The sequence below is a fragment of the Cottoperca gobio genome, chromosome 13 (genome assembly GCF_900634415.1).
Source record: "Cottoperca gobio chromosome 13, fCotGob3.1, whole genome shotgun sequence".
Classification (NCBI taxonomy): domain Eukaryota; kingdom Metazoa; phylum Chordata; class Actinopteri; order Perciformes; family Bovichtidae; genus Cottoperca; species Cottoperca gobio.
In genome coordinates this window covers 19,697,964-19,720,222 of record NC_041367.1, presented here as the reverse complement: position 1 = coordinate 19,720,222, position 22,259 = coordinate 19,697,964, and the positions used below count along the sequence as shown (strand labels likewise).

The window sequence follows — 22,259 nt, the reverse complement described above, 5'->3', positions numbered from 1 at the left end:
GAACAGAGGCGGTGCAGTCGATCTCCTCCCCACAAGGCCGGTTATGGGGGAGGAGGTTGTGGTCAAACTTGACAAGACAGGGAATTATCGCCCTGGTGAGTGTGGGTGACTATGAATACAGGTGCTATAGGTGATTCTTTCTTTTTTTTGTCTTGTCTTGTCTGTCTGGTTTTGCCTTGTCTGCTGCAAAAGGTTTTTAAAACTGAAGGTGTTGCATCCCCCTGAGGCCGAATGGGTATGTGTGATATTAGGCTGCATAACTACTATTTAAAGTGATTGTTTTCCACATAACAAAAAAAGTGGGGCAAAAAGTGTACCCAATATAAAAAAAAAGGTTTTGTATTTCACGTGATGAATTTATCATTATCGCCATTATAAAAGTTACCCACTATGCCTAGATAAAACATGATCAGTGATAAGAGCTCAGACACTGTGCAGTCTCAGTCTTGTTTAACTGACGCCGGTCGTGAACTCACGAGTAAGCTGGTAATGTTTGAGTGATTACAAGTATACAGAAATATGACACCATGGAGAAGAAAATAAAAACATGGGAGAATCATTGTCTCCTGTTAAAAAAGCATAAAAGGTCATTTTATGCTAGAGTGAACGATATAAAGTTGCGATGTTTGATTAGAGAAGACAGGAGAGAGAGGGACAGAGAGACAGGGAGAGAGGGAGAGAGGGAGAGAGGAGAAGACAGGAGAGAGGGAGAGAGGGAGAGGAGAAGACAGGGAGAAAGAGGGAGAGGGAGAGAGAGAGGAAACAGGAGAAGAGGGGAGAGAGGAGAAGAGAGGAGAGAGGAGAAGAGAGAAGAGAAGAGATGAGAGAGGAGAGAGGAGAAGACAGGAGAGAGAGGGAGAGAGAGAGAGGAGAGAGGAGGAGAGAGAGAGGAGAGAAGGAGAGAGGGGGAGGAGAAGACAGGAGATAGAGGGAGAGAGAGGGAGAGAGAGGGAGGAGAAGACAGGAGAAAGAGGGAGAGAGGAAAAGAAAAGAGGGAAGAGGAAAGCAAAGTAGACGAGAGGAAAGGAAAGGATGAGTGTCAATTAGAGAAAGAACATTAGACACAATAAAGTACAGAAGAAGACAAATGAAGCAAAGAGAATATTAGATTAATAAGTAAGACAATAAAAACAATGGAAAACCGTGTGTGTGACTGTATAACCAAAGATAAACTTCCTCCGGGTTTGTTCACCGAGGACAAGTGATCCACGTGTTGTGTTCACTTGTCTGTGACACATGGATACTTCACTGTCCGTCACGCTCACAGCTGTGGCATCACAAGGTCTAACAGCCAGTTAAATGTAAAACATAATTCATGCTGACGTCTGAGATCTACTGCTGCAGGCGAACAGGAAGAGCTTGACTGTGAAACGGAGCAGACACAGATGATGATGAGACACATCAGACGATACTAATGAGATGTGCAGAATCCATCTCTCTCTCTCTTCTCAAACAAACAATGGGAATAATTCAAGCCTGAGTGCGATTTAAACTACAGAAACTCTAAACCAGTGGGTCCCCACGCTGAGGATGCAAAATACTATTCAAATATTAAGGATAGGACAAAGCTTGGCTTCAACACTAATAAAGCAGAGGCTGAAACTAGTAAGGAAAAGGAAAACAATATAAAAGATCTGTTTGGTCTTCTTCCCTGTTAAACTAAAACCTAATGCAAGGTGCAGCGCGTGAGCAGCCGCAGTCCGGAGCTCGTTTGTGTTATACAGGGACGATACGCTGAAAATCCAGAGTTTTAAAAAGGTCAGATACGGTCATTGGGTTTTGTTTATCTTATTGAGTTGTTGTTGCCTTTACATAGAGATAGGACAGATAGATTTAACCAAACAATCCGTTTCTTCTGCTCTGATTGGCACACCATGTGTTCAGGCTGACAGACAGGTGTCGGCCCGTGTGGCGCTATAGTCTGTCTCCAGACAGAAATACAAAGAGAGAGAGAGAGTAGAGGCGGTGATGAGACAGCTCATTTACAACAATCTAAAAAGTGACTGACTGAACTCCTCCACAGCCCTGCTGACCCCACGGTACACATGTTCGGTAGGTTGTTTGTTTAATTGGCAACATGGCGTTCTCTGTTAGCACCTGCCTTTGTGTAAAACGTGTAGTAAATCACAGAGTAGTAGGGAGGTGTTTAAATTAAGTAATGAGAGAATTAAGAGACGCCATCACGCTGGACCAAGGTTGGTTACCTTTTGCCTCCGGAGAGCTGCTGGAGGAGGTGGTACGACTCCGACTCTCCGCTCCCATCTCCCTCCTCACCAGGGTGAGAGACGCTCTGTGGACATACTTTTCCTAAAGGAGACAAAGGTTTTGTTTAACAGAAATGAGTAAGTTCTGACAAGTCTGTTTCCCAAGTCTACTGCTAAAAATGAAGTAACACTTTTTTTATACCTCTTAATGGACTGCAGCACCTCCTTCTTAGGAGAGGAAGGGGAGGAGAGGAGGCGTTTCTGTTGAACGTAGCCATTATTCAGAGGTCTGGAGGGAAGAGCCTGCAGGAGCTGACGCACTGAAAGGTAACACATCATTGTTTGCTTTAGAAAAAGAGGAATTGACAGATGTTCATCATTAATTAATGTGAGACTGTCGCTGTGTACTGTATGTGATGTAGTCGCTGCACCCTGTGACAGTATGTGCAGTAAAGCTTTCATTTCCTGTCTCTGGATCATGTGTGGAGGACAGTTCTGAAAGATTTTTGCAGAAATGCTGATGAGACATGATGACTGATGAGAAAGCCAACTAGCTAGGAAAGGCTGCAGGACGTTGGTCTCTTTTCTCCAGTTACCTTTATTACCCTTGGTAGGTGGTGCTGAAGCTGTGGTGGCCAGAGGTCTCCGCCCAGCAGCATTGACGCCTACGCTCTGCTCCTCACAGTAGCCCAGTCGACGCAGGGCGTCAGCCAGAGCTGCCTTCAACAGCTGGATCTCATCCTCCTGCAGCTGCAGCTTCTGTTCCAGGTGGGAGACTCGGTCCTCCATGTCCATGTTACTGCCGGCCGACACGGTGTCATCTGGACAGCAGGAGAGAGGGTTTTACTTTAGGTTCAAGTTACTGAGACTTAAAGCTTACAAAGCAGATTACAAGGGGTCACGATGGGCAGGTCACAGACTACAAGAAATGACCTCTGCTCTTTATAAATAAAAACACGTTATTATAGACACCAGAGTACAATCCAGCACACCACAGACAGGGTCTTAGGTTATACTAAATAACATCCTGTAAGAGTAATGAAGCTTTAGAGATTGTCAATAGAAAAATAGAAAGAAAAAGACACGACGGTTCAGTCCACAATGACTTGATTTTATGGACGTGCAGTGCTGAGGGAAAACAGTAAAGATCACTTAGCGATGGCTACAAATGGAAGATTAGCAACTTGAGTGCATGTACTGGTGAGAGAGAAGACATTATGTGGCTGTGTGTGTGCCTCAGAGGGAGCGTATGAAAGTAAGAACAAATAGAGAGGAGGTCATTAAAGTTTAAGAACCATGAGTAACTGCTGACTGGATTTGTAAACATGTGGACTCATATATTTGGATATAAACACAAGCAGCTGCTTTAGGGGAGTGTTATAGATATCTGCTGCTTTGTGAATCAATGGTTTTGAGTTTCTCAGGGGCATGAGAGCATACAGGAAACTTGACTGGTTTTAATAATTTAGACTCCAAGTGTAAGAGTGAGTCAGAGAGTAAGAAAAGGAAAACACCAGACACCAGGTTGCTTTGTGTAGACAGCATGGGGGGAAACAAAACAAAGAGAAATGGAGACAGAGAAACAAAGCTGTGTCCTCTTCGTTACATCCTCGAGCATTAAGACGTAAAGGTGCCCTGTGGAGTTCTGAACCATCCCTTGTATCTATGGAGACGTGCTTTAATTGGCAGGTTCCCAATTAGTTTGAATAACAATTCCTGTCAACTACAGTATTTGACTAAATGTACATTTGTCAAATACTTTGGTGTATGACCAAAGGGCTGCAAAACATCCGCTTCATCATTTTTAGTGCTAATTAGCAGATGTTAGCATGCTAAAATGCTAGATATTAAACCTGCTAAACATCAGCATGTTAGCATTTAGTTGCTAAGTGCAGCATGACTGCAGACTACTGTTGTCAGTCTTAACCACTAAGCAATCTCAGCACTTCTTCTGCATGTCAAATGACTTCATATACAAGCAAATGATCTGCTGTTGACTCCAGCCCCCTCACATCCCTCCATCCTCTCATCTTGAACACTCTGCAGCCTAAATCGTCCACCATCCTCACACCCACCATGATGACATCACCAGAGGCCGGCAAGATTATCTGCGGCAAACTGCCCAGTACGGATTATTAATCTGTGGCCCACATTAACAGATTACAGCCTGATAAAAACAAGTTTCTGGTTGGACAGAACATCTCGACTCTTCATGCATCCTAAATTCTAAACCCTGTCCCCTTTCTGTCATCTAGTCGGCTCTGCGACAGCCATGTCCCCGTGATCAAAATGCAGATCTTCAGTTAAAAAAAAGAAACTTTTTGAATATTAGACCAATGGAGAAAGAAGTTTTAGTCTCCTTGAACATTGCAAATCAGTGCCGACAGTGTGTGCTTGAATATTTGTTGCTCATTAATTGTTTATTCAAAAGCTTGATGTGTCTCAGAGGTATCTGTTGCAAAGATCAGGTGGGACACAAACAAAAAGAAAAGTTTTAAATCTCCAATCAACGGTTTTCACAGGTTTCTCTGTCCAAATAGGAAGTACACACTGAATACTCCCTGGTATTTATCAACAAAGTCCAGAATCTGTTCATAAAATAGCTACAGTGTCAGTAAGTACTGGACATTTCAGTTTCAGCCTTCAAACACCGGTTTCAGTGAAGACTTTAGTTATTGTCCAATTTGCAGACAATTAGACAGAGCTCATGTCTAAGGCCGCTTGAAAGATAAAACATATACTTATCATTTAAAGAGATAAAAGGCTCAAACAAACCTAACAAATGAAAATAACTTACGCAATAATCAATAATTCAGCAGAATCTAAAATGGAACATCTTCCATGAACTTCCTTGTCCTCGTTTTTTTTAATGCAAAGGTCAAACTCATCATGTGTATCAGTCAGAGATCAGAGCAACAGATTAAAGTGTTAATTAAACTGTACTTGCATTATAAGAGCACTGCACTGTACAGGTCACACTGCTTCAGCACAAGCAAATTTATCACTCCCAGCATGCATCAGCTCAGCGCTGTAAACTGAGATGGGACACAGTGAGTACAGTTACTGTTACTGTATCACATCTTGCAGTCAAATGAGACAGGGCCACAGGGAAAACCAGCTTCAGATTTACATACAGAAATCAAGGGGAGATTTGCATGGCAGGAGTCCAGATAGACCAGCAGCACAATATCAGATCATCTCAAGCCTTCGTCATCGTTCTCACATTTCTCTAACTTTATCTAATGTATTAACAAAGACTGGTAAACCCAAAGCACATTAGCCTTTTTCCATTTACTGATCACATAGATGATGCAGAGAAAGCATCGCAGTCAGTAGCAATACAAGAACGATCCAACTCTCACACGTGGGGATGTTACATTACTAAGAAAACGCTCTCTTTCTTATAATAGAATGCAGGTGAAGTGAAAACACAGGCAGTGGGCACAGTTAATTAAAACACAAACGGAAGGAGTGAGCAAACGAGAGAACAACAGTCATTAACCATCACAGGAGAGGACAGCCTGTTGGTGGGAGGAGATCGCTGGTGACAGGAACAGAAAGGACTCGTGTTGAGAGGAAGAGAGACGAATGATTCATCTTTAACTAAATGTGCCAATAATCTTGTTTATCTAAACTGAAATGAAGAGATAAACAGAAAGAACTAGAATGAGGGGGAGAGAGGAGCGCATAGTTACAGAGAACAAATGAAAACACCTGGAAGAAACAGGTGTACTATCCAAAGCCTACTGTATATAGTGAGGCCCTTACCTCTATTATACTTTTTAAGTTGCACTGTGAGCTAATTCCAGTGTGTATTACGTGCATTAATTCTCAGTAGACATTCAGTAGCTACACTACAAAATGGCACCGTGAGTGGACTATTTGTTTCGAAGACTAGCGGGGCACAAAAAGGTTACATTTGTCCTGAGGGTGGTACCAGAAAGTTAAGTCTCAGCTGTGCTTAAAGTTACATCCGTATCTCTTTCTAATGTGCATTAATAATGTAAGATCATCATGTTAACATGCCTACAATGAGCAAGTTAGCATATAACTCTTGGATCCTGACATGGTGCATGTTAACATTAAATGTTTAACATGCACTCAGTTGAATGGTTGTTCAGTTTGATATCAAAGGTGGAATTTCTCTGGCAGCCTGGTGAAAAAGATATGATATCTGAAGCTGTATAACATGTCAGCGTGTTAACATTTAGCACGTTTAGTTTGAGTTGTAACATGCCAACACTGCTCACATGTTGGGAGTTTCATTCTTTACATTTAACTAAACATGTTAAATGTTTTATACCGAAGAGAAGCAAGGAGAGCAAAGAGGAAGAACAGATTAGCAGGGTTCACCTTCATCTCCTCTACTGACAGGACACCTGTTCTAAAACGCTGCAGAGCTGCTACTTCTCTGTATGCCCTTGAGTTATCACACACCACACACACACACACACACACACACACACACACACACACACACACACACACACACACACACACACACACACACACACACACAATAACAACGGTCAGACCTCAGCAGTATTCCATTGCTCTCCTTATAAACCAGAGGCCACATCTATTTAATATTCAGCAACACACACACACACACACACACACACACACAGCTGCTAAATGACCGCAGAAGTGGACACAAGAGAAGGATGGATGGAGAGGAGGAAGAGAAAAAAGAGAGAAAACTGAAAGATAGATGGAAAGATATGGATGATGAAATGCAGAGGGGGTGGGCTAGTGAGAGTGTGTGTGTGTGTGTGTGTGTGTGTGTGTGTGTGTGTGTGTGTGTGTGTGTGTGTGTGAGAGAGAGACAGTAAGATGGACAATAGGAGGTCGGCGCAGGGCAATCAGAAAATTGAAGGCTGCTGAAATATTCATGGTGCAGTGAAGTGATGGTGAAGGTGGAGCTCGTCTCGCCTACCTGCCATTGTGCCACGCTAAGTGCCTGCTCCCTCCTCTTGTCAATCAACCAGAGTGTCAGTCCACAGCAAACACTCAGACAGTCAGGTTTTCCACTTGCTCCCACTCTTCTTCCCCTAGAGGCTTTCTGGAGTCCCTCCCTGCCCCGTCTGCGATCAGTGCTCGATCACTCTCTCTTATACACACATATACACACACACAAACATTCACAAACTCTCATCTCCCATCCCCTCCTGCTGAACCACTCCCTCGTCCCACTCCACTTCCTCCTCTCACCCTCTCTTCCTGGACCACTCCCTCTTATCGTCCCCTCCCCCCTTTATTTCCCTACTCCTCATTTCCCTTCTTCTCCTCCTTCACGTCCATCCCTCCTCCTCCCATCTCGCTATAGGCAGAGAGGACACAGGCAGAAGGGGTGGAGCCTGGCTCAGGGCCACAGACACACACACACGATGCATCAGCATCAGCATCAGTACAGCCAGGCACCGCCAGGAAGAGATGCTGTAGAGCCAGACTTCAGGATCACGCACAAGCACGCGCACACGTGCACACACGGCCCACATGCCCTTACTCACATTTGCATACGAGTAAAATTCAAATGTACCAAATGACCAACGGTCATCATACATACAACTACAGCCACACTGTTGCACTGGGTGACATGTTCCTTCATTATGAACAAACACACTGTAGTTTATTTTTGACTTAATCCCACATACACCGTCCTGCTGCCACAAATACTCACTAGAGCCCCAAATGTGGATTAATCCACCTGAGAACAATGTGCTGTGATTGATAGCTCGTGTTGCTGTAACACTGTAATCTCAATCTCCAGCTCAAAGAACATACTGTACTCTGTGCTGCTAGCATGGACCCAGAATGCATCTATGCTATCCTTTACACTGCAGAGATGGTCCTGGTGTCATTACGTGCTGTGTTAATGTGTGTATTTCCAGAGTACACACAGCTATAGCAGCACTATACAATATATTTAAATACATCACTCCTACCAAGCTGAACGACAAAATAGGGTTACAATAGAAAAGATTCCACTAATGGAGCCCAAATTCAATTGTGGATGTGAGCACTAGAATGACGCCCTGCTGCAACTAAATGAAATCTGAGAGTGAAACTGCACAGAGAAAGAGAAGTACAGCTCAAACGTCCTGCAGACACTGAACACAACAGGTCTGAGAAGAGTGCAGGTTACTGTGTCTGATGATGTGTGTGCACCCACAGTTCCCCCGTACTGCCATGTGGGGCTGCTGCTGTGTAATTTAGCACAGTGCAGATTTAAGAGATTGTGAAAGTATTGCATTAGGGATTGGTTTCATACTGCAGTGGCTCTTTGTGTAATGGTTTCACATAAATCTCTGTGCTGATGCTTCTGTGCTTGTTGAGAAAAAAACAAATCCTTAGGGTTTGTTTTATGCTGCTTGGAGTCCCAGAGGGGTAACGTTTAAAGGGATGCACTAAGGAAGCTACACTGACTCATTATATAACATCCATCTTGCACCTGTGTACAATAAAACCATAAAAAGGGAGAATGCAAGGTGTATTTACTCAAAATGTGACCAGGTGGCAGAGGAGAGCCGACCTGTAGAGGGCCTCATGTTACAGTGAGAGGACAGATGGCAGAGGAAAGAAGACATCAAATAAAAGACGGATCGGCACAACAAAAGTGGAAGAAAGAAGTCGGTTTATGAAGCTCACTTGGCAGATGCTGCACTGCTGAGAACAACAGCCCATCTAGACTCCGAGACGTTCTACCGTCTTATTATTCTCCAGTGGGCTCGGTTCTGTCTACACACCTCATTCCCCTCCTGCCTTCACAGTATTCTCAGGTGTGGCTCACACAGGCCTATTTACAGCAGCAATTTCAGCCCCTCACATGGTAAATGTGTTCACTATTTAATACTGTCATGTAGTCTGTTCATTTGTCTGATTAACCGCTTTAAGGCTGTCGTCTTGAGTATTTCACCTCTAAACTGGGTCCATACCATGTCTAATGTTCATATTTTAGTTGTTGTAGTTTGGCATATTTGCTGTATTCTTTATATTGTGTATTGCATTTACTGTGTAAAGCCTGTCGTCAATGGGCAAGAACACCAAACATCGACCAAACTGCTTAAAATGCCGTCTTATAATCTTCACGTGGAGCTCATCCATCTGTGTTTACTGGCACGCTGATGTGAACCGGGAGCATGAGATCAAGCCTCAAAGCACTGGTCGTACGGGGAACCTGCAGACTCCTCAGCCTTGATGGCAAACAGTAACCAGAAGGGAGGTGGACGTGTGGGGTACAAGACATTTACCTCTGACCTCTCAGTGGAAGAGGGCAAAAACACTTTTCAAAACTACCTTAACTCTAAAGCATTATTATTATCGATTAATCTGCAGATCATTTTCTAGATGAATCTATAATCTAGAAAATGTCCAAAAATAGTGAAAAATGTCCAACTCAGTTTGTGTCAGTGAGCGGCGCAAAGATATTCATCTTAATATGATATAAAACAGAGAAAAGTAGGAAATCTCCATATTTGTGAGGCTCAAAACAGCGTTTTCTAGTTCCAGCTCTAGTAGAAATAACCAAAATAAATGTAAAATGTAGTGATTTCTTGGAGTACCACAGACTTTGATACAGTTCATTTGAATGTAATAAATGGCAGACAAAACGTCATTCTTCACTGGACACATCCGGGTTATCAGCTGATCCTCACTGCAGGACCAGCTGTCACTCGACAGGCTCTTCTGGTAACCTGGAGCTGACACTATTCACTTTAAATTTAGATTTAGTCTTTTTCTATGTTCACCTGCGCAAAGTACCTGCGATGTTCAATGTGCAGAACCTGTGCATTTGTCTTGCAGTTGAACTTAAATATGAACCCACTGAGCTGCAGGAGGCTTTGGACTGGCACATGTTGCATCCTGGATAACAAGCAGCGCAGCTCTCATCAGACCTCCCATGACCCCTCGCTGTCTCTGCACCTGTCACTCAATATGGTGGTCTGTGAAGTATAGCAGACTGCAGAGAGTGTGTCCATCCATAGACAGTTTACATGCATTTAACCGACCTCGTGGTGATTTAAGTCTCTAAGACGTGACAGCACGAAGAGAAAAATGACATCGACTATGTTTGAAACAGCTGGGAAACCATCACTACCTTGTTCAGCTGGCAGAGACACTGTGTAATAATCATCTGCCACATTGTCATCCACAGATACGATCTGTCCTGAAAGCAGCAGCAGCAGCAGGGTATTTGCATGATATTTGTCAAGCAGGATGTGACAGATGCAAGCAGGGAGAAGAGCGACAAATTAAACAGCCAAATGACCATCAGAGATCATAATGTATTCAAATACAGAAAATGGATCCTGTTCAGAAGTTGAAAGCGGGGAAATGCTGTAATCAGAACAAGGTTCCCATTCATGATGACAAACACCATCCTTCAGGCTGGTTAGTGTTACAGGCAACTGTGTTTTCAAGACTGTTGAACCAGAGGTAAGTGACACTGACTGATACCTGATATAGGCCTGATATATTTCACTCAAACCCTGAACTACAGCATATCCAACACACTACTGTCAGAACACACGACGGGGAAAAAAGCCTGGAAGTCGTGCAAATCAAGAAATTATCATAATAAAAAGGTAGAATAAAATTTAAAAAAACACAAGCATTGCACGAATATTTGAGATGATAAATTAAACTGAAAATGTAATGACATTCATATATAATGCATTCAATCAGGCTAATTTGCACAGTCACTAAACATGTAAGGCTTTTATGCAGCTGGGGGGGGGAATGCTACAGTCTTTCCACCGATTGCATGTCAGTGTCAATACATGTCTGGGTCGATTTGTTCACATTTCGGAACACATTTAATTTAATTTCACATACACATTTATGTTTCTGTTGTATGTGATGAGGTGACATGACAAGCCGCTCACCGTTGTTGCAGTACTGTAGCAGCAGGTTGGTGCTGTCATACAGGCTCCCACACGAAGCTATCCTCTCCGACATCATTCCCTCTTCTCTTATTCCTTCTTTCTTTCCAGCTCTTCCGCCTCTCAGTAGGGTCCTTTGTCCACCTTTCACCCCTCTCCGTCTCTTCTTCACGCCGTCACCCCTTTCTGTCTCCCCCACATTCATAAACAGACAAACACATACACCTTTACCTGCTCCAGCTCCCCCTCTACTCTCCCGCTCCTGCTACACACTACCAGCGTCAAGCTCTACACTATGTAATATACTAGACTTCCGCTTCCCCCTTTCGAAATAAGAGCCAAAGCGACGGGCACCACAGCACATACATGACACCCACATGAGAGATTATATTGTATTTGAAAAGGACTTGTTGATGTGTGTGAACTCAAATATGATTTCCACAACATTTAAATGACAAATAAAATGTCCATAGAGTACCCTTTCCGTGAAAATATCTGTGCAAAACATTTACATTAGTCTCTGTTATTTCCCTTTATTTCCTAGCCATAGGCTGTAGCTTCACATAACACAAACAAATAAAATATTCCTTCCTCACATGTTGACAATGATTATTTTGTTCATGCCATTCAGCTCAATTATTTTTATTGGATGAATTTTGTCATGTTGTTACAACTCAAAGCATAACAGTCACATAATCTGTTGTCGAATTCATCCCTTAATAATGCTCTCTATTTTTCAAATTGATTGACACTGTGTTATATTTCAAACATTGCTGTGTTTTCTAGCAGAATTCCAGTTAACATCAATTCCAATTTCCAGTTTCCAATAAAAACATGATAACTTTGAGGCTTGTTTTGTGACGGATAAAGCTATACTCGACACGTTGCATTAACTGCATTTGTGCATGTATTGCTAATATAGTTTTGCATAGCCATACCTATCTCCGCAGCGATGCATCGCTTATAAAAACAAGCCTACGCTTTTATTTTGAAGAGCTAACAATCAGTGTTCCTGTAGTAAACTGTTTCACTCTCGCGGACTTGACGAGACTTCCTTGCCTGTATCTGCCCTGCGTACCGCTGTTACTATAGCAACAGCCTCTCCACCAGCTCCGGCTCCCGATCATTGGAGGCGGGAGAGAGACAGAGCTGAACTGTATCTGATATTATATCCACACAACCGGAGCTGCTGTTGTCGGTTGTCTTTACGTGCGACTAAAGCTTACGTTTCTGTAGAGAGAAAGGTGATCCCGGTGTCGGAGTTGTGCTCCTGAATAATTCACAGGGAGACGGTGTGAAACACACGTGTTCGTAATTAATGCCAAAGACTATTTAGACAAAGCGGGAGTTTTAACTTCCTGAGCTGTGGCCTTATATCATGTGCGGCAGACAGTTTCATGCGTGCTGAAATACTTCATGTTCAGACACATTAGTATAGTAAGCTATTCATATGACTTCCCGATAAATCATAAAAGTACAAATTATAACACACGTTTTTCTTGACTTCAGTTGACTGGATGTAAATACCTCAGATAACAGGTCACATTAGGCTACACCATAAATACTCATGTCTATATCACGATCCCGGGATTCTTTCTTTTAATTTCTTTTATTGACAGGAAGTTTGTACTATGTTGTCATGTCTACCTTGACGTTTTGCCTTGATGTAGTTCACCCATGTGACCACTGGGGGGGCAGTAAACACTCAGGAACCTTAATGGCATCATGTCAATAATCGACTCCACAGCATCAAAGCAACTCCAGGCCAATATATTTTTATTCAAACAACTTTTTTCAGTTTTTAATAATAGTTGTATCACTGTTAATATTTGCAACTATTGAACTAATAATGGCATGTACATATTGAAGTTTATGATTATACTCTGTACGCTGATTTAATAGTTGTGCAGTTTCTTCCTGTGACCACCGTTAGTCAGTGAACATTCACAATTATATGTGGAAACCAGTCCACACAGCACTGAAGCAGACATGAGAGCAAGAACTACAGAGAGAAAACTGCTTTTAAAACAACTATTATGAGTAGGGTATTTACTCATTCTTAATGTTATGATTTTTAATAATCACACAAATAATGATTTGTACATATTAAATAGGATTGTACTTACATTAACAGTGTATTTAGTACCGCAAGTCCTCACTGTGACCACAGCAAACACTCCAGTTCCACCAGTGTCAAGGAAGAAAACAAGGATGTAAAAGTTATGATATAATTCAAGCAGACCTTATAACAATATACTTGTTGTCTAGTGACTGTCTGCTCAATCTGCTTCCTTGAAATGATTAAATTAGAAAACTGCTGTGTCCTGTGTGTTTTATGTAGTCTATTGTGGTGGTTCCTCACGGTGGCCACTAGACGGTACAGTAATGTTTATAAATACATTTATGTCAACTGTCAGTTCCATCAGTGTAAAGTCACAATACTACATGAATACACTAACACTTCGGTTAAGAACTTTCAAAAATGAAACAAAATGTACATATTTGTTCACTTCTGAGAAATACTGGATGTATATTTGAGTGGTAAATAATAAATATTAGAAATCGGAAAGAAAATAATTGATCATAAGAGTCAGGACTTTATGTATTGAAATGGACACAATATGTTGGAACAAATGCTAAGTGTGTATTAGTAGAGATACTATTAACTTTAGATGCAGTAGTCTGAACAGACTTTGAGAACATTTCTGAATCAGAAACTGTTGAACATGTGCTGTTTGTTTAAAGCAGGAAATGGATAACGGAGAGACTGGACATGGTGGGAGAAGTGCAGAGATTAGAGCAGTCAGGAGCAGGAATAAACAAGCCTACTGGTGAATATGGTCAAAGTGGGCGGAAGATGTTTGATTTAGGGCACATGGCACAAAGCCGGCAAAAAGAAGATTCGTAATGCGCCTGCGCCATTTACGTAGAGTTGTTGTTGTCACGTGATAGCTGACTCAACGCCTCAAACTTTTGCCGAGTGGTTACTAGTGACTTCTTAAAAATGACGAAATATTAAGAAATACTCTCTGCTGACGTGTGGCTAAGATGTATATAAGTACGTTCAAAGTCGCCTTGGAGCACTGAGTCATTTGAAGCGATATACTAACGGCGTTAAAAACAGAAACGGTTTGTAACATATGTGCGTAAAGCACCTAATGTTAGCATTAGCATTAGCATCTTCAGAGGAAGAGGTGCTCCCGACAACTGACAGTGAGTTTATTTTAAGTCACAAATGATTCGGAAGATGTTTGTGGGATGATTGTATTAACTATTATCAAATGTTGATGTTGATGTTATGCAAAGAGCAACACTTTTAGCCTTACTTACAGCATTTAGCCCGGAAGTTAGTTAGCTATAATTGTTTGAAACTCTACAACTGTTGTTCCTAGATTTACTCCTGTTCTAATATTTGCGTCTTCCTGTGACCCAAAGATGGAAAAAGCCCCCTCGAAGTTTGCATTACATAGTATCTGAGTTTAGTCAGTCTTTGTAAAGTCCCTGTAAAACTTCCGTACCTGCATGCAAACCTCATGTAAATATTATAGAGTCCATGGTAAATAGTAGAAGAGCTAGGTGTTACTGTCATGAGTAGGCACGTGAAGGACTGGGCACTACTCTAGCCAAAAGCAAAACGAGGTGAGCGCACTAACATTTTCCTCTTTCATTTGCCTTGATATTAAACCATGAGGCAGATCCCAAACTGTCTGCGCGTGTCAGTGAGTGTGACTTGTTAATGGATATTTATGGACACACACCAATTTTAAATAAAAAACTAATTTGTGTGTTTTATCTCAAACACTAAGTCTCTGAGCCCACACAGTCTGTCACTAATGCTCTGTAACGGGACCAACTCTTGATTTCTAGCTTTAGTATTTTGTCGGATATTCAGAGTAACTAAAGAATCCAACGCGTGGTTGCAAATCACATTAGAAATGCTTTACAGAAGGAAGGAAAGAGAACAGTAAATACAATAAACTGAGAAGATGTATGAAAACAATCAGAATAAACCTCAAAGAAAACAAATGGTGTTTAAGATGGTTTTAAAAGATTTGTTCTGTTGATTGCGAGTGACTGTACCAGAGTTGAGGAGCAACAACAACAAAAGCACAATCGTTTTCAGCCTCGACCCTTGGGACACCCAGACGTCTGCACAACAACTCCATCTCTTGTTTCCTGTTATCACCTGGCTCCTTCCACTGTCAGTTTTTCAGTTAAAGCAGAAAGATTGAATAATAATCTCACAGTTGTCTATTTCCCAGGCTGTTTTCAGTATGCGGAACCGACCGAGGGGATCCCATCTGGGCTTGATGCTGCTGGCCTCCCAGCTGTTTCAGGTGGGTGTGGACAACATCCCCCCAGTCACCCTGGCTGTACTGGGACTCAACGTGTACCTTTACCTGTTTCCTGCAGCTCCACTGATGCAGGTAATACACAAATAATAATAGTGATAGACAGTTTATTATTTACACAATTTTCTGCTTTTCTTTGGTTTAAATCAAAGTAAATAATAACTGATACTATATATATACATACATCTTTGACTTACTGTCCCGGTCAGCGCTTGGACCGTCTTGCAGGAAAGACAAGTACCAATGCCTTGTGCTCTATGAAGTCAATGTTATTAGTACTAATATGAATAATACTATCACTCCAATCCTTAGGCCTGTGTGAGTGTCCAGCAGGCATACTGGTTAAAAGACTGGCGCCGCCTTCTGCTGTCCCCGCTGCACCATGCGGATGATTGGCATCTCTACTTCAACATGGTGTCCTTCCTCTGGAAAGGCACCAAGCTGGAGCGACGGCTGGGCGGCCCCTGGTTCCTCTACCTGCTGTCCGTCTTCTCTCTGCTCACCGGATTGGTCTATCTGCTGTTGGAGGCGTCGTTAACCGAGCTCACCCAGGACCAGTCCTACAGCATGGCCTGTGCGGTTGGCTTCTCGGGTACAGAATTATCTACAAATCTCCCAAGATGTGCAATAATAATAAATAATAAAATAAAGGACTTTTTCTGTAGCTCTACAATGATGCAATATGGAATACATATCAAAAATATACATTTTTAAAGTAAAGCCAAATAAATAAAGGAAGTATGTATTTATTAAATTTATATTGCTTTTTACAATGTTCTTCTGTGAAGGTGTAGCAAATGATATTACAATGCAGTATATCAAACTATATATTGTATCTCCTCATACCACACAGCCTACCGCTCTAGTCCCACCACCGTGACATTTCCTAACCTCCCTGTGTATTGATCTTTGTTAATATGACTGTTTCTAGGCGTCCTGTTTGCTCTGAAGGTGCTCAGTAACCATTACCACCCTGGAGGTGTGACCTATGTGATGGGTTTCCCTGTGTCTAATCGCTATACTAGCTGGGTGGAGCTAGTGCTGATCCACATAACATCACCTGGGTGAGTTACCAATCAGACATCTGTATAAAAAGAATCAGGGTTTACTTGCCAAATCTACTGAGATACCCAGGTGAACGTTCTCGATGCATGCCGCAGGGCACGAGCTCGGCCGGGGTTAATGCTTCTGTTGTCAATGTTATCATCAATGTCTAAAGGACGAGTTCACAGATAACCTCTATATATGACAAGTCTGTTGTATGAGGTAAATATGTTTGACTTATTAAAAAAGAGAAATAAAGTAAAACATACTATATGTCAGGAAGTCAAATAGAATAAATGGATAAATGATGTCCAGTGTAAAAATAAAAGTAAAATGTCAGGATTAAAAAAAATAAAAGGGGGAAAAAATAATTAGAGCACACTGTTATAGTAAAAGTTGTCCTGTTGTTCAACATACTGTCACATGCTATGAATGAAAGTGTCCACCAGGTGGCAGTGTTTCACTAGTTAGGAGTTAATCTGTGGTCTGCCTCTTCAGGACCTCTTTGATTGGTCACCTGGCAGGTATCCTGGTGGGTCTGCTCTACACTGCTGGACCTCTGAAGGCCGTCATGAAGAAATGTGCAGGTCTGAATTTATGTGTGTGTGTGTGTGTGTGTTGCTTTTTAAGGAGTTGTTTATACTTGTGTGTGTGTGTGTGTGTGTGCTGACACAACCTAACTATGACCTAACGCCTTTGTAATTTGTTAACAGGCTACTGTATTAAAACAATTAAAAGTCTAACATGTTGGTTTAATTTATCCTCAAGCCTTAACATGTGAGATTTAGATGTGATTTATATATTATATAATATAATAGCTTCCTGGTAGCTCCTGTTTTCAGTAGCAATACAGGTTGGGTAAGTGGCATAATGGGTGTGTAAAAGATCTGATAACACTGGAGAAAGGTGTGTGTGTGTGTGTGTGTGTGTGTGTGTGTGTGTGTGTGTGTGTGTGTGTGTGTGTGTGTCTCAATATTAATCCATGTACAAATCTAAATGCACATTAACAGCACTCTGTTTGTTTATCTATATTTTCACCAGGGTTAGTGACATCAAACAGACATAACTCTCCGCCCAACGCATACTACAGCTCTTCAGGCTCTTCAGGTACCAAAGCATTCAAGGAAGGTTATTGTATATACATAAGCTTTTCCAGAATTCGAAGTTGTTCAGTGGCATCACAGGACTTTACTTGTATCCTACTATTGTGTTTCTAAGATTCTAAGATTTCTAGAAGAACTTCAAAATGCAAAGATTGTGGAACCCCAGCGTATTCCTTTATTCCACTTCCTGTTCCTGCTGTTTTATGAACTGAATACACCTTTTTATTTCATTTTACATTTTTAATGAAACTATATAAGTGACCCATTTTTTAAAGGTCACCATCTTTATTAGGAGCCAAAGGACTCGGGAGGGCCATAGGTAGGATAGGGAAGTCAGAAAGTATTGACAGGCTGACCAACACATTGAAGATGTTGGGCTTTTCACTCGAGCCTTACCCTTAAACACGTTTTTTCTTAAATTTCAATACTTGTGTGCGTGCGCAGGCTACAGTGGCACCGGTGGAGGACACTCAGGATACCGTCAGTATCCACCAGATTACACAACAAATCCTACAGCATCTTATACAAGTGGACTGACGGAGGACGAGCAGTTAGAGGCGGCCATCAGAAACAGTCTGAATGAGAGAGGTAAGGGAGGATAGTGTCGAGGAATGTGGGGTGGTTGCAGTTACTCTGAATCCAAAATGATTACTAATTAATAGCCAATAAAGACTCAGCTAAAATGTAAAGTGCATGAATCTAATATTATTTTGTTTTGTAGGACAAAGCAGCCAGAGAGGAGCTCCTCCTCCTTATGGTTTCCAGCTCTCTGAGGAGGCGAGAGCTGAAGATATCAGGTTGAGGAGACTGAGGAGGTTTGACAGCTGAACTTTCAGGCAGCAGAGGGAAGGAAGAAGCTGTAGGTGACAAGACAGAAGAGGAGTTTCCCCCTGAGGCCTGGTCCAAACTCTGCTTCACAGGCTGAGGATCCCAGAATGAGAAGATCCAACCACACAGATTGACACGTAGCAGCTCTTTTCCAGGGTGCGCCTCTGTGCCTCTTCACTCCATTCTTTACCAAAGAGTTAATGTTCGCTATGAAAAGCTACCTTAATGTGAATCACTAGAGTTCATAGGCTCATGAGCAGGTGAGGCTGTTGATGCATCTTTGGATTGGGGAAAGAGGAAGGTTTAAGGGTAATGTTAATGTTGTTGCACCACTTAAAGTTGTGATTGATACTGGTCATCATATCAAATGCCTTAAAGTCCCCACATTCACCAGCAAAGGCATGGCTGAAATTCTCCTAGTATTACTGCAAACATGTAGTGGGTATTTCCTTCCTCATGTCCCAATACAATATTATTAAGTAATGCATAATCTTCTTTTTTTAACAACCTTAACACCATATGTTACCATGCAAGAGTGACGCTGGCTTTAAGCAACGTAAAAACATTTTATTTTACTGCAACGTCAAAGATGTACATTGCTGGCTCTGATTCCCCTAAAGCCCTGAGGCATGATGGGAAGTAGGACAACTTAAATTAGAGCAAAGAAGCCCAACGAGCCACCACCGGTCTAAAGCTGTGGTGCAGTAGAGCTGATGGACTGTACGTCCCTCACTCGCCATCTCAAGTAGGAAGAAGGGGTGAAAAGGTTGTGTGTTAAATATCCAGTATCAAAGTTAAGTCATTTTCATTTATATAAGCCAAATATCACATGTAAAACTTTGGTGTGTTTTTTTAACATTAGACAGATTTGACAGTTTGATTTTGCATATTGCCGAGGGGAGCGTGGGGGCTGAGTGGAGCACAGGGCCCTGGCAGAACATGAATGAGGGAGGCTGAAGAGTGACAGAGAGGATGACAGGATGGGGACAGGGATGACAAGCAGTACGCCACGCACAGCAGTACACAGCAGTACGCCACACACAGCAGGTGCTGCTGCTGCTGCAGTCGGTGTGTGCCCGTAGAATTGGTGCGCATTAAAGGTGTTTCTCGGCATGTTGGTGGCTTCATGACTTCGTCTGTGTCTGCACGTCAGGAAAGTTGCGTCTCAGTTTGTCATCACGTGTCACACCTCGTCTGTAAACAGATTCGACTGATTTGCTCTGAAATGCTCCGAATGCTGCGACACTCACTGGGCGCTGGAGAACGAAACCATGAGAAAAGCTCCTCTCCTGGTTCACGCAGGCTGAGTTCAGTCGACCATTTACAGCGGCGTGGAGGCTCAGCGATGGAAGTTAATCAGTTCAGTGTCAGTTCTATTCCAGGTCACATGGTTGCAAGTAAAAAACGTACTGTTCTGGGTTTTTATATTAAGCTTTAGTAACCAAAAATGTATTAAACCAATTGCAGTGGCTACAATCTCTGAAGTGTTTTTGTTCATCTGTGTCTTCAGTTATTTTTGTTTATTAGATTCATTAAATGGCAATAAAACAACATTTTATAGCACATGTGCTTTTTATTAGATTGATTCCGTTTGTTTAGTGGTTCAGATGTTCATGTATGAGTTTGTCAAATAAAATTGGGCTGAACAGACACATCACATGTTAAAGGTTCTAATGTGTAAGATATGCCAAACTGAAGACATTAAAACAATGAACTAAGATTATCTACAGAATGTGAAGAGGCAGCACCAGTCTGCCCTCCGTACAGAGGGAGAAGATGGAGACGTTACAGCCATGTTCTGTCTGCTTTATAGTTTGTTTATTGGATTACACACTGAAAACTCTTCAGAACAGAGGCGGCTGCAGTCCTATCTCCTCCCCCACCAGGCGGTTATGGGGGAGGAGGTTGTGGTCAAACTTGACAAAGACAGGGAATATCGCCTGGTGAGTGTGGGTGACTATGAATACAGGTGTATAGGTGATTTCTTTCTTTTTTTTGTCTTGTCTTGTCTTGTCTGTTTTTGCTTGTCTGCTGCAAAGGTTTAAAGACTGAAGGTGTTGCATCCCCCTGAGGCGAATGTGTTATGTGTGATATTAGGCTGCATAAATACTATTTAAGTGATTGTTTTCCACATAAAATAAAAGTGGGGCAAAAAGTGTACCAATATAAAAACAGCTTTTGTATTTCACGTATGAATTTACTCATTATGCCATTATACAAGTACACACCTATGCCTAGATAAAAAATGATCAGTGATAAGAGCTCAGACACTGGTGCAGTCTTCAGTCTTGTAACTGAAGCCTGTCGTGAACTCACGAGTAACAGCTGGTAATGTTTGAGTGATTACAAGTATTTACAGAAATATGCCACCATGGCAGAAAAATAAAAACCTGGGAGAAATCATTTTCTCCTGTTAAAAAGCATAAAAGGTCATTTTATAGCTAGAGCTGAACTGATAAAGTTGCGATGTTTGATTAGAAAGTCATCCCTCCAGCGTGGTAACCTTGAAGCTGATGAAGAAACACGCCATGACGGGGCTCTATTTCACACAGCGACATGTAGGTGGGCTGCTTGCTTGTGACTGACCTAACATACCCCCCCCCCGGCTCTGACTGAGCTGAGCCAAGGCGTGCCACCCCACTGCCCCGAAAAACATCCTCCGCTCAATCCAACGTGAAGGTCAATTTGTCTTAGCATCTGCCAAAGTCAGCTGAGATCACAATAGTCTCCCGCTGGACCGATAAATGTACCATTGCATAAATGAAACAAGCCAAAGTTTTTTTCCTCCACCGTGCAGTGATTAACTTCATCATACTCAAATCCTACTCAGCAAGTCATAAAGTCTCGTGGAGAATAGTATTAATTTGTGCAGAGGTATAAGCCCACGGCACATTTTTAGAACAGTTTTATCGCTCGTGTGGCAGAGTTGCATGCTGGCGTTGATGACTAAAGGAACTTGCCACACTATTTATAGGATAATCTCATGAAATCCCCCATCACTCCCAACCCACCCTCACACTCCCACTTATAATTATCCTGCTGACTTTGTTCTCTGCTCTCCCTGTTCTCCCCTGCTCCATGGTGGAACCTAATGGAACTTCCTGTTCCGCTATCAAAGCCCTGCACGCCTACGCGAGTGTCTTCAGTCAGTCAGTTGATTAGAGCTCTGTTCAACAGCACAGTGAGGGAGTTGTCGGTCAAACACGTTTTGAGTCGAAGTCTAATCAGGCAAAATAAGTGTATGCTGACAAAAAAAAAAGGGGGAGAGCTCTTAACATGCTGAATTAATCCATTTATTCCATGTGCTCACATATTTTTCACAAAGGACCTTCCTCAGCACAACTCACCAAAATAAGTATATTCCCTGTGAGGGTGTTTCATGGCGTGCTTTGATGTCTGTTTTCTTGTATTTAGTCTCATGTAATGTCCTCGATGAAGGTCCAGTCAAATGTAAATGTAATATGTTATTACAAGTCCTAAATATCTATGTGGCTCAAGGTTATTATTATGAACCATATGTTGCATTACAGACAAAGAATAAACAACCAGATGTCAATGTAACAACTAGGCAAATATGTACAGCTATCTATAAAATCAATGTTTTCCTTTCAGGGGTTGCTGAACTATTGTATCCACCTCATCTGTCTTCGGAGGACTTCACAGTAACTGTAATAAGCTAATGTCGGCAGATATCGCCCTGTCCGATTCATCGGTCTAGCTCTTATGTATGTATGGTTGTAAAATATGTATTATATATAGGGAAGGGCCTTTGAAACTCTTCTATGTAGTGAACTGAACGTTGAGTTCACTGTATGCTTAACTACCCCCTGTCCTTTTGCATTTATA

At 42.0% G+C, this 22,259-nt stretch overlaps 2 protein-coding genes across 3 annotated transcripts; one reads left to right on the top strand and one right to left on the bottom strand.

Annotated features, from left to right (window-relative positions):
* Positions 1-1,332: 1,332 nt before the first annotated feature.
* On the bottom strand, positions 1,333-12,405 carry LOC115017840 (echinoderm microtubule-associated protein-like 1). The gene is made up of 6 exons (XM_029446546.1): positions 12,313-12,405; positions 11,090-11,272; positions 2,801-3,025; positions 2,407-2,524; positions 2,275-2,307; positions 1,333-1,363 (listed from the first exon to the last, which is right to left on the bottom strand). Exons 2-6 carry the CDS (start codon positions 11,163-11,165, stop codon positions 1,333-1,335), a joined length of 483 nt encoding a protein of 160 aa, XP_029302406.1. The 5' UTR covers positions 11,166-11,272; positions 12,313-12,405.
* A 1,945-nt stretch (positions 12,406-14,350) lies between these two features.
* On the top strand, positions 14,351-20,034 carry LOC115018203 (rhomboid-related protein 4-like). 2 transcript variants are annotated; one of them, XR_003833335.1, is made up of 8 exons: positions 14,351-14,725; positions 15,349-15,513; positions 15,751-16,030; positions 16,370-16,502; positions 16,981-17,069; positions 17,524-17,606; positions 18,030-18,173; positions 18,307-20,034. XR_003833335.1 is itself a non-coding variant. In XM_029447091.1 (7 exons), exons 1-7 carry the CDS (start codon positions 15,361-15,363, stop codon positions 18,411-18,413), a joined length of 972 nt encoding a protein of 323 aa, XP_029302951.1. In that variant the 5' UTR covers positions 15,349-15,360; the 3' UTR covers positions 18,414-20,034. The 2 variants fall into 2 exon arrangements, 1 of the variants encoding a protein (XP_029302951.1); XM_029447091.1 differs by lacking the exon at positions 14,351-14,725 and having other exon boundaries at positions 17,524-17,589.
* The last annotated feature ends 2,225 nt before the right edge of the window (positions 20,035-22,259 follow it).

Coding starts and splice junctions, on each gene's coding strand:
- LOC115017840 (XM_029446546.1), bottom strand. CDS start 11,165: ATGATGTCGGAGAGGATAGCTTCGTGTGGGAGCCTGTATGACAGCACC. Junction 3,026..11,089: donor GCTACAGTACTGCAACAACG/GTGAGCGGCTTG, acceptor CCTGCTGTCCAG/ATGACACCGTGTCGGCCGGC. Junction 1,364..2,274: donor ACAGAGCGTCTCTCACCCTG/GTGAGGAGGGAG, acceptor TCCGTTTCACAG/TCAAGCTCTTCCTGTTCGCC.
- LOC115018203 (XM_029447091.1), top strand. CDS start 15,361: ATGCGGAACCGACCGAGGGGATCCCATCTGGGCTTGATGCTGCTGGCC. Junction 16,031..16,369: donor CTGTGCGGTTGGCTTCTCGG/GTACAGAATTAT, acceptor GACTGTTTCTAG/GCGTCCTGTTTGCTCTGAAG. Junction 17,070..17,523: donor CGTCATGAAGAAATGTGCAG/GTCTGAATTTAT, acceptor TATTTTCACCAG/GGTTAGTGACATCAAACAGA.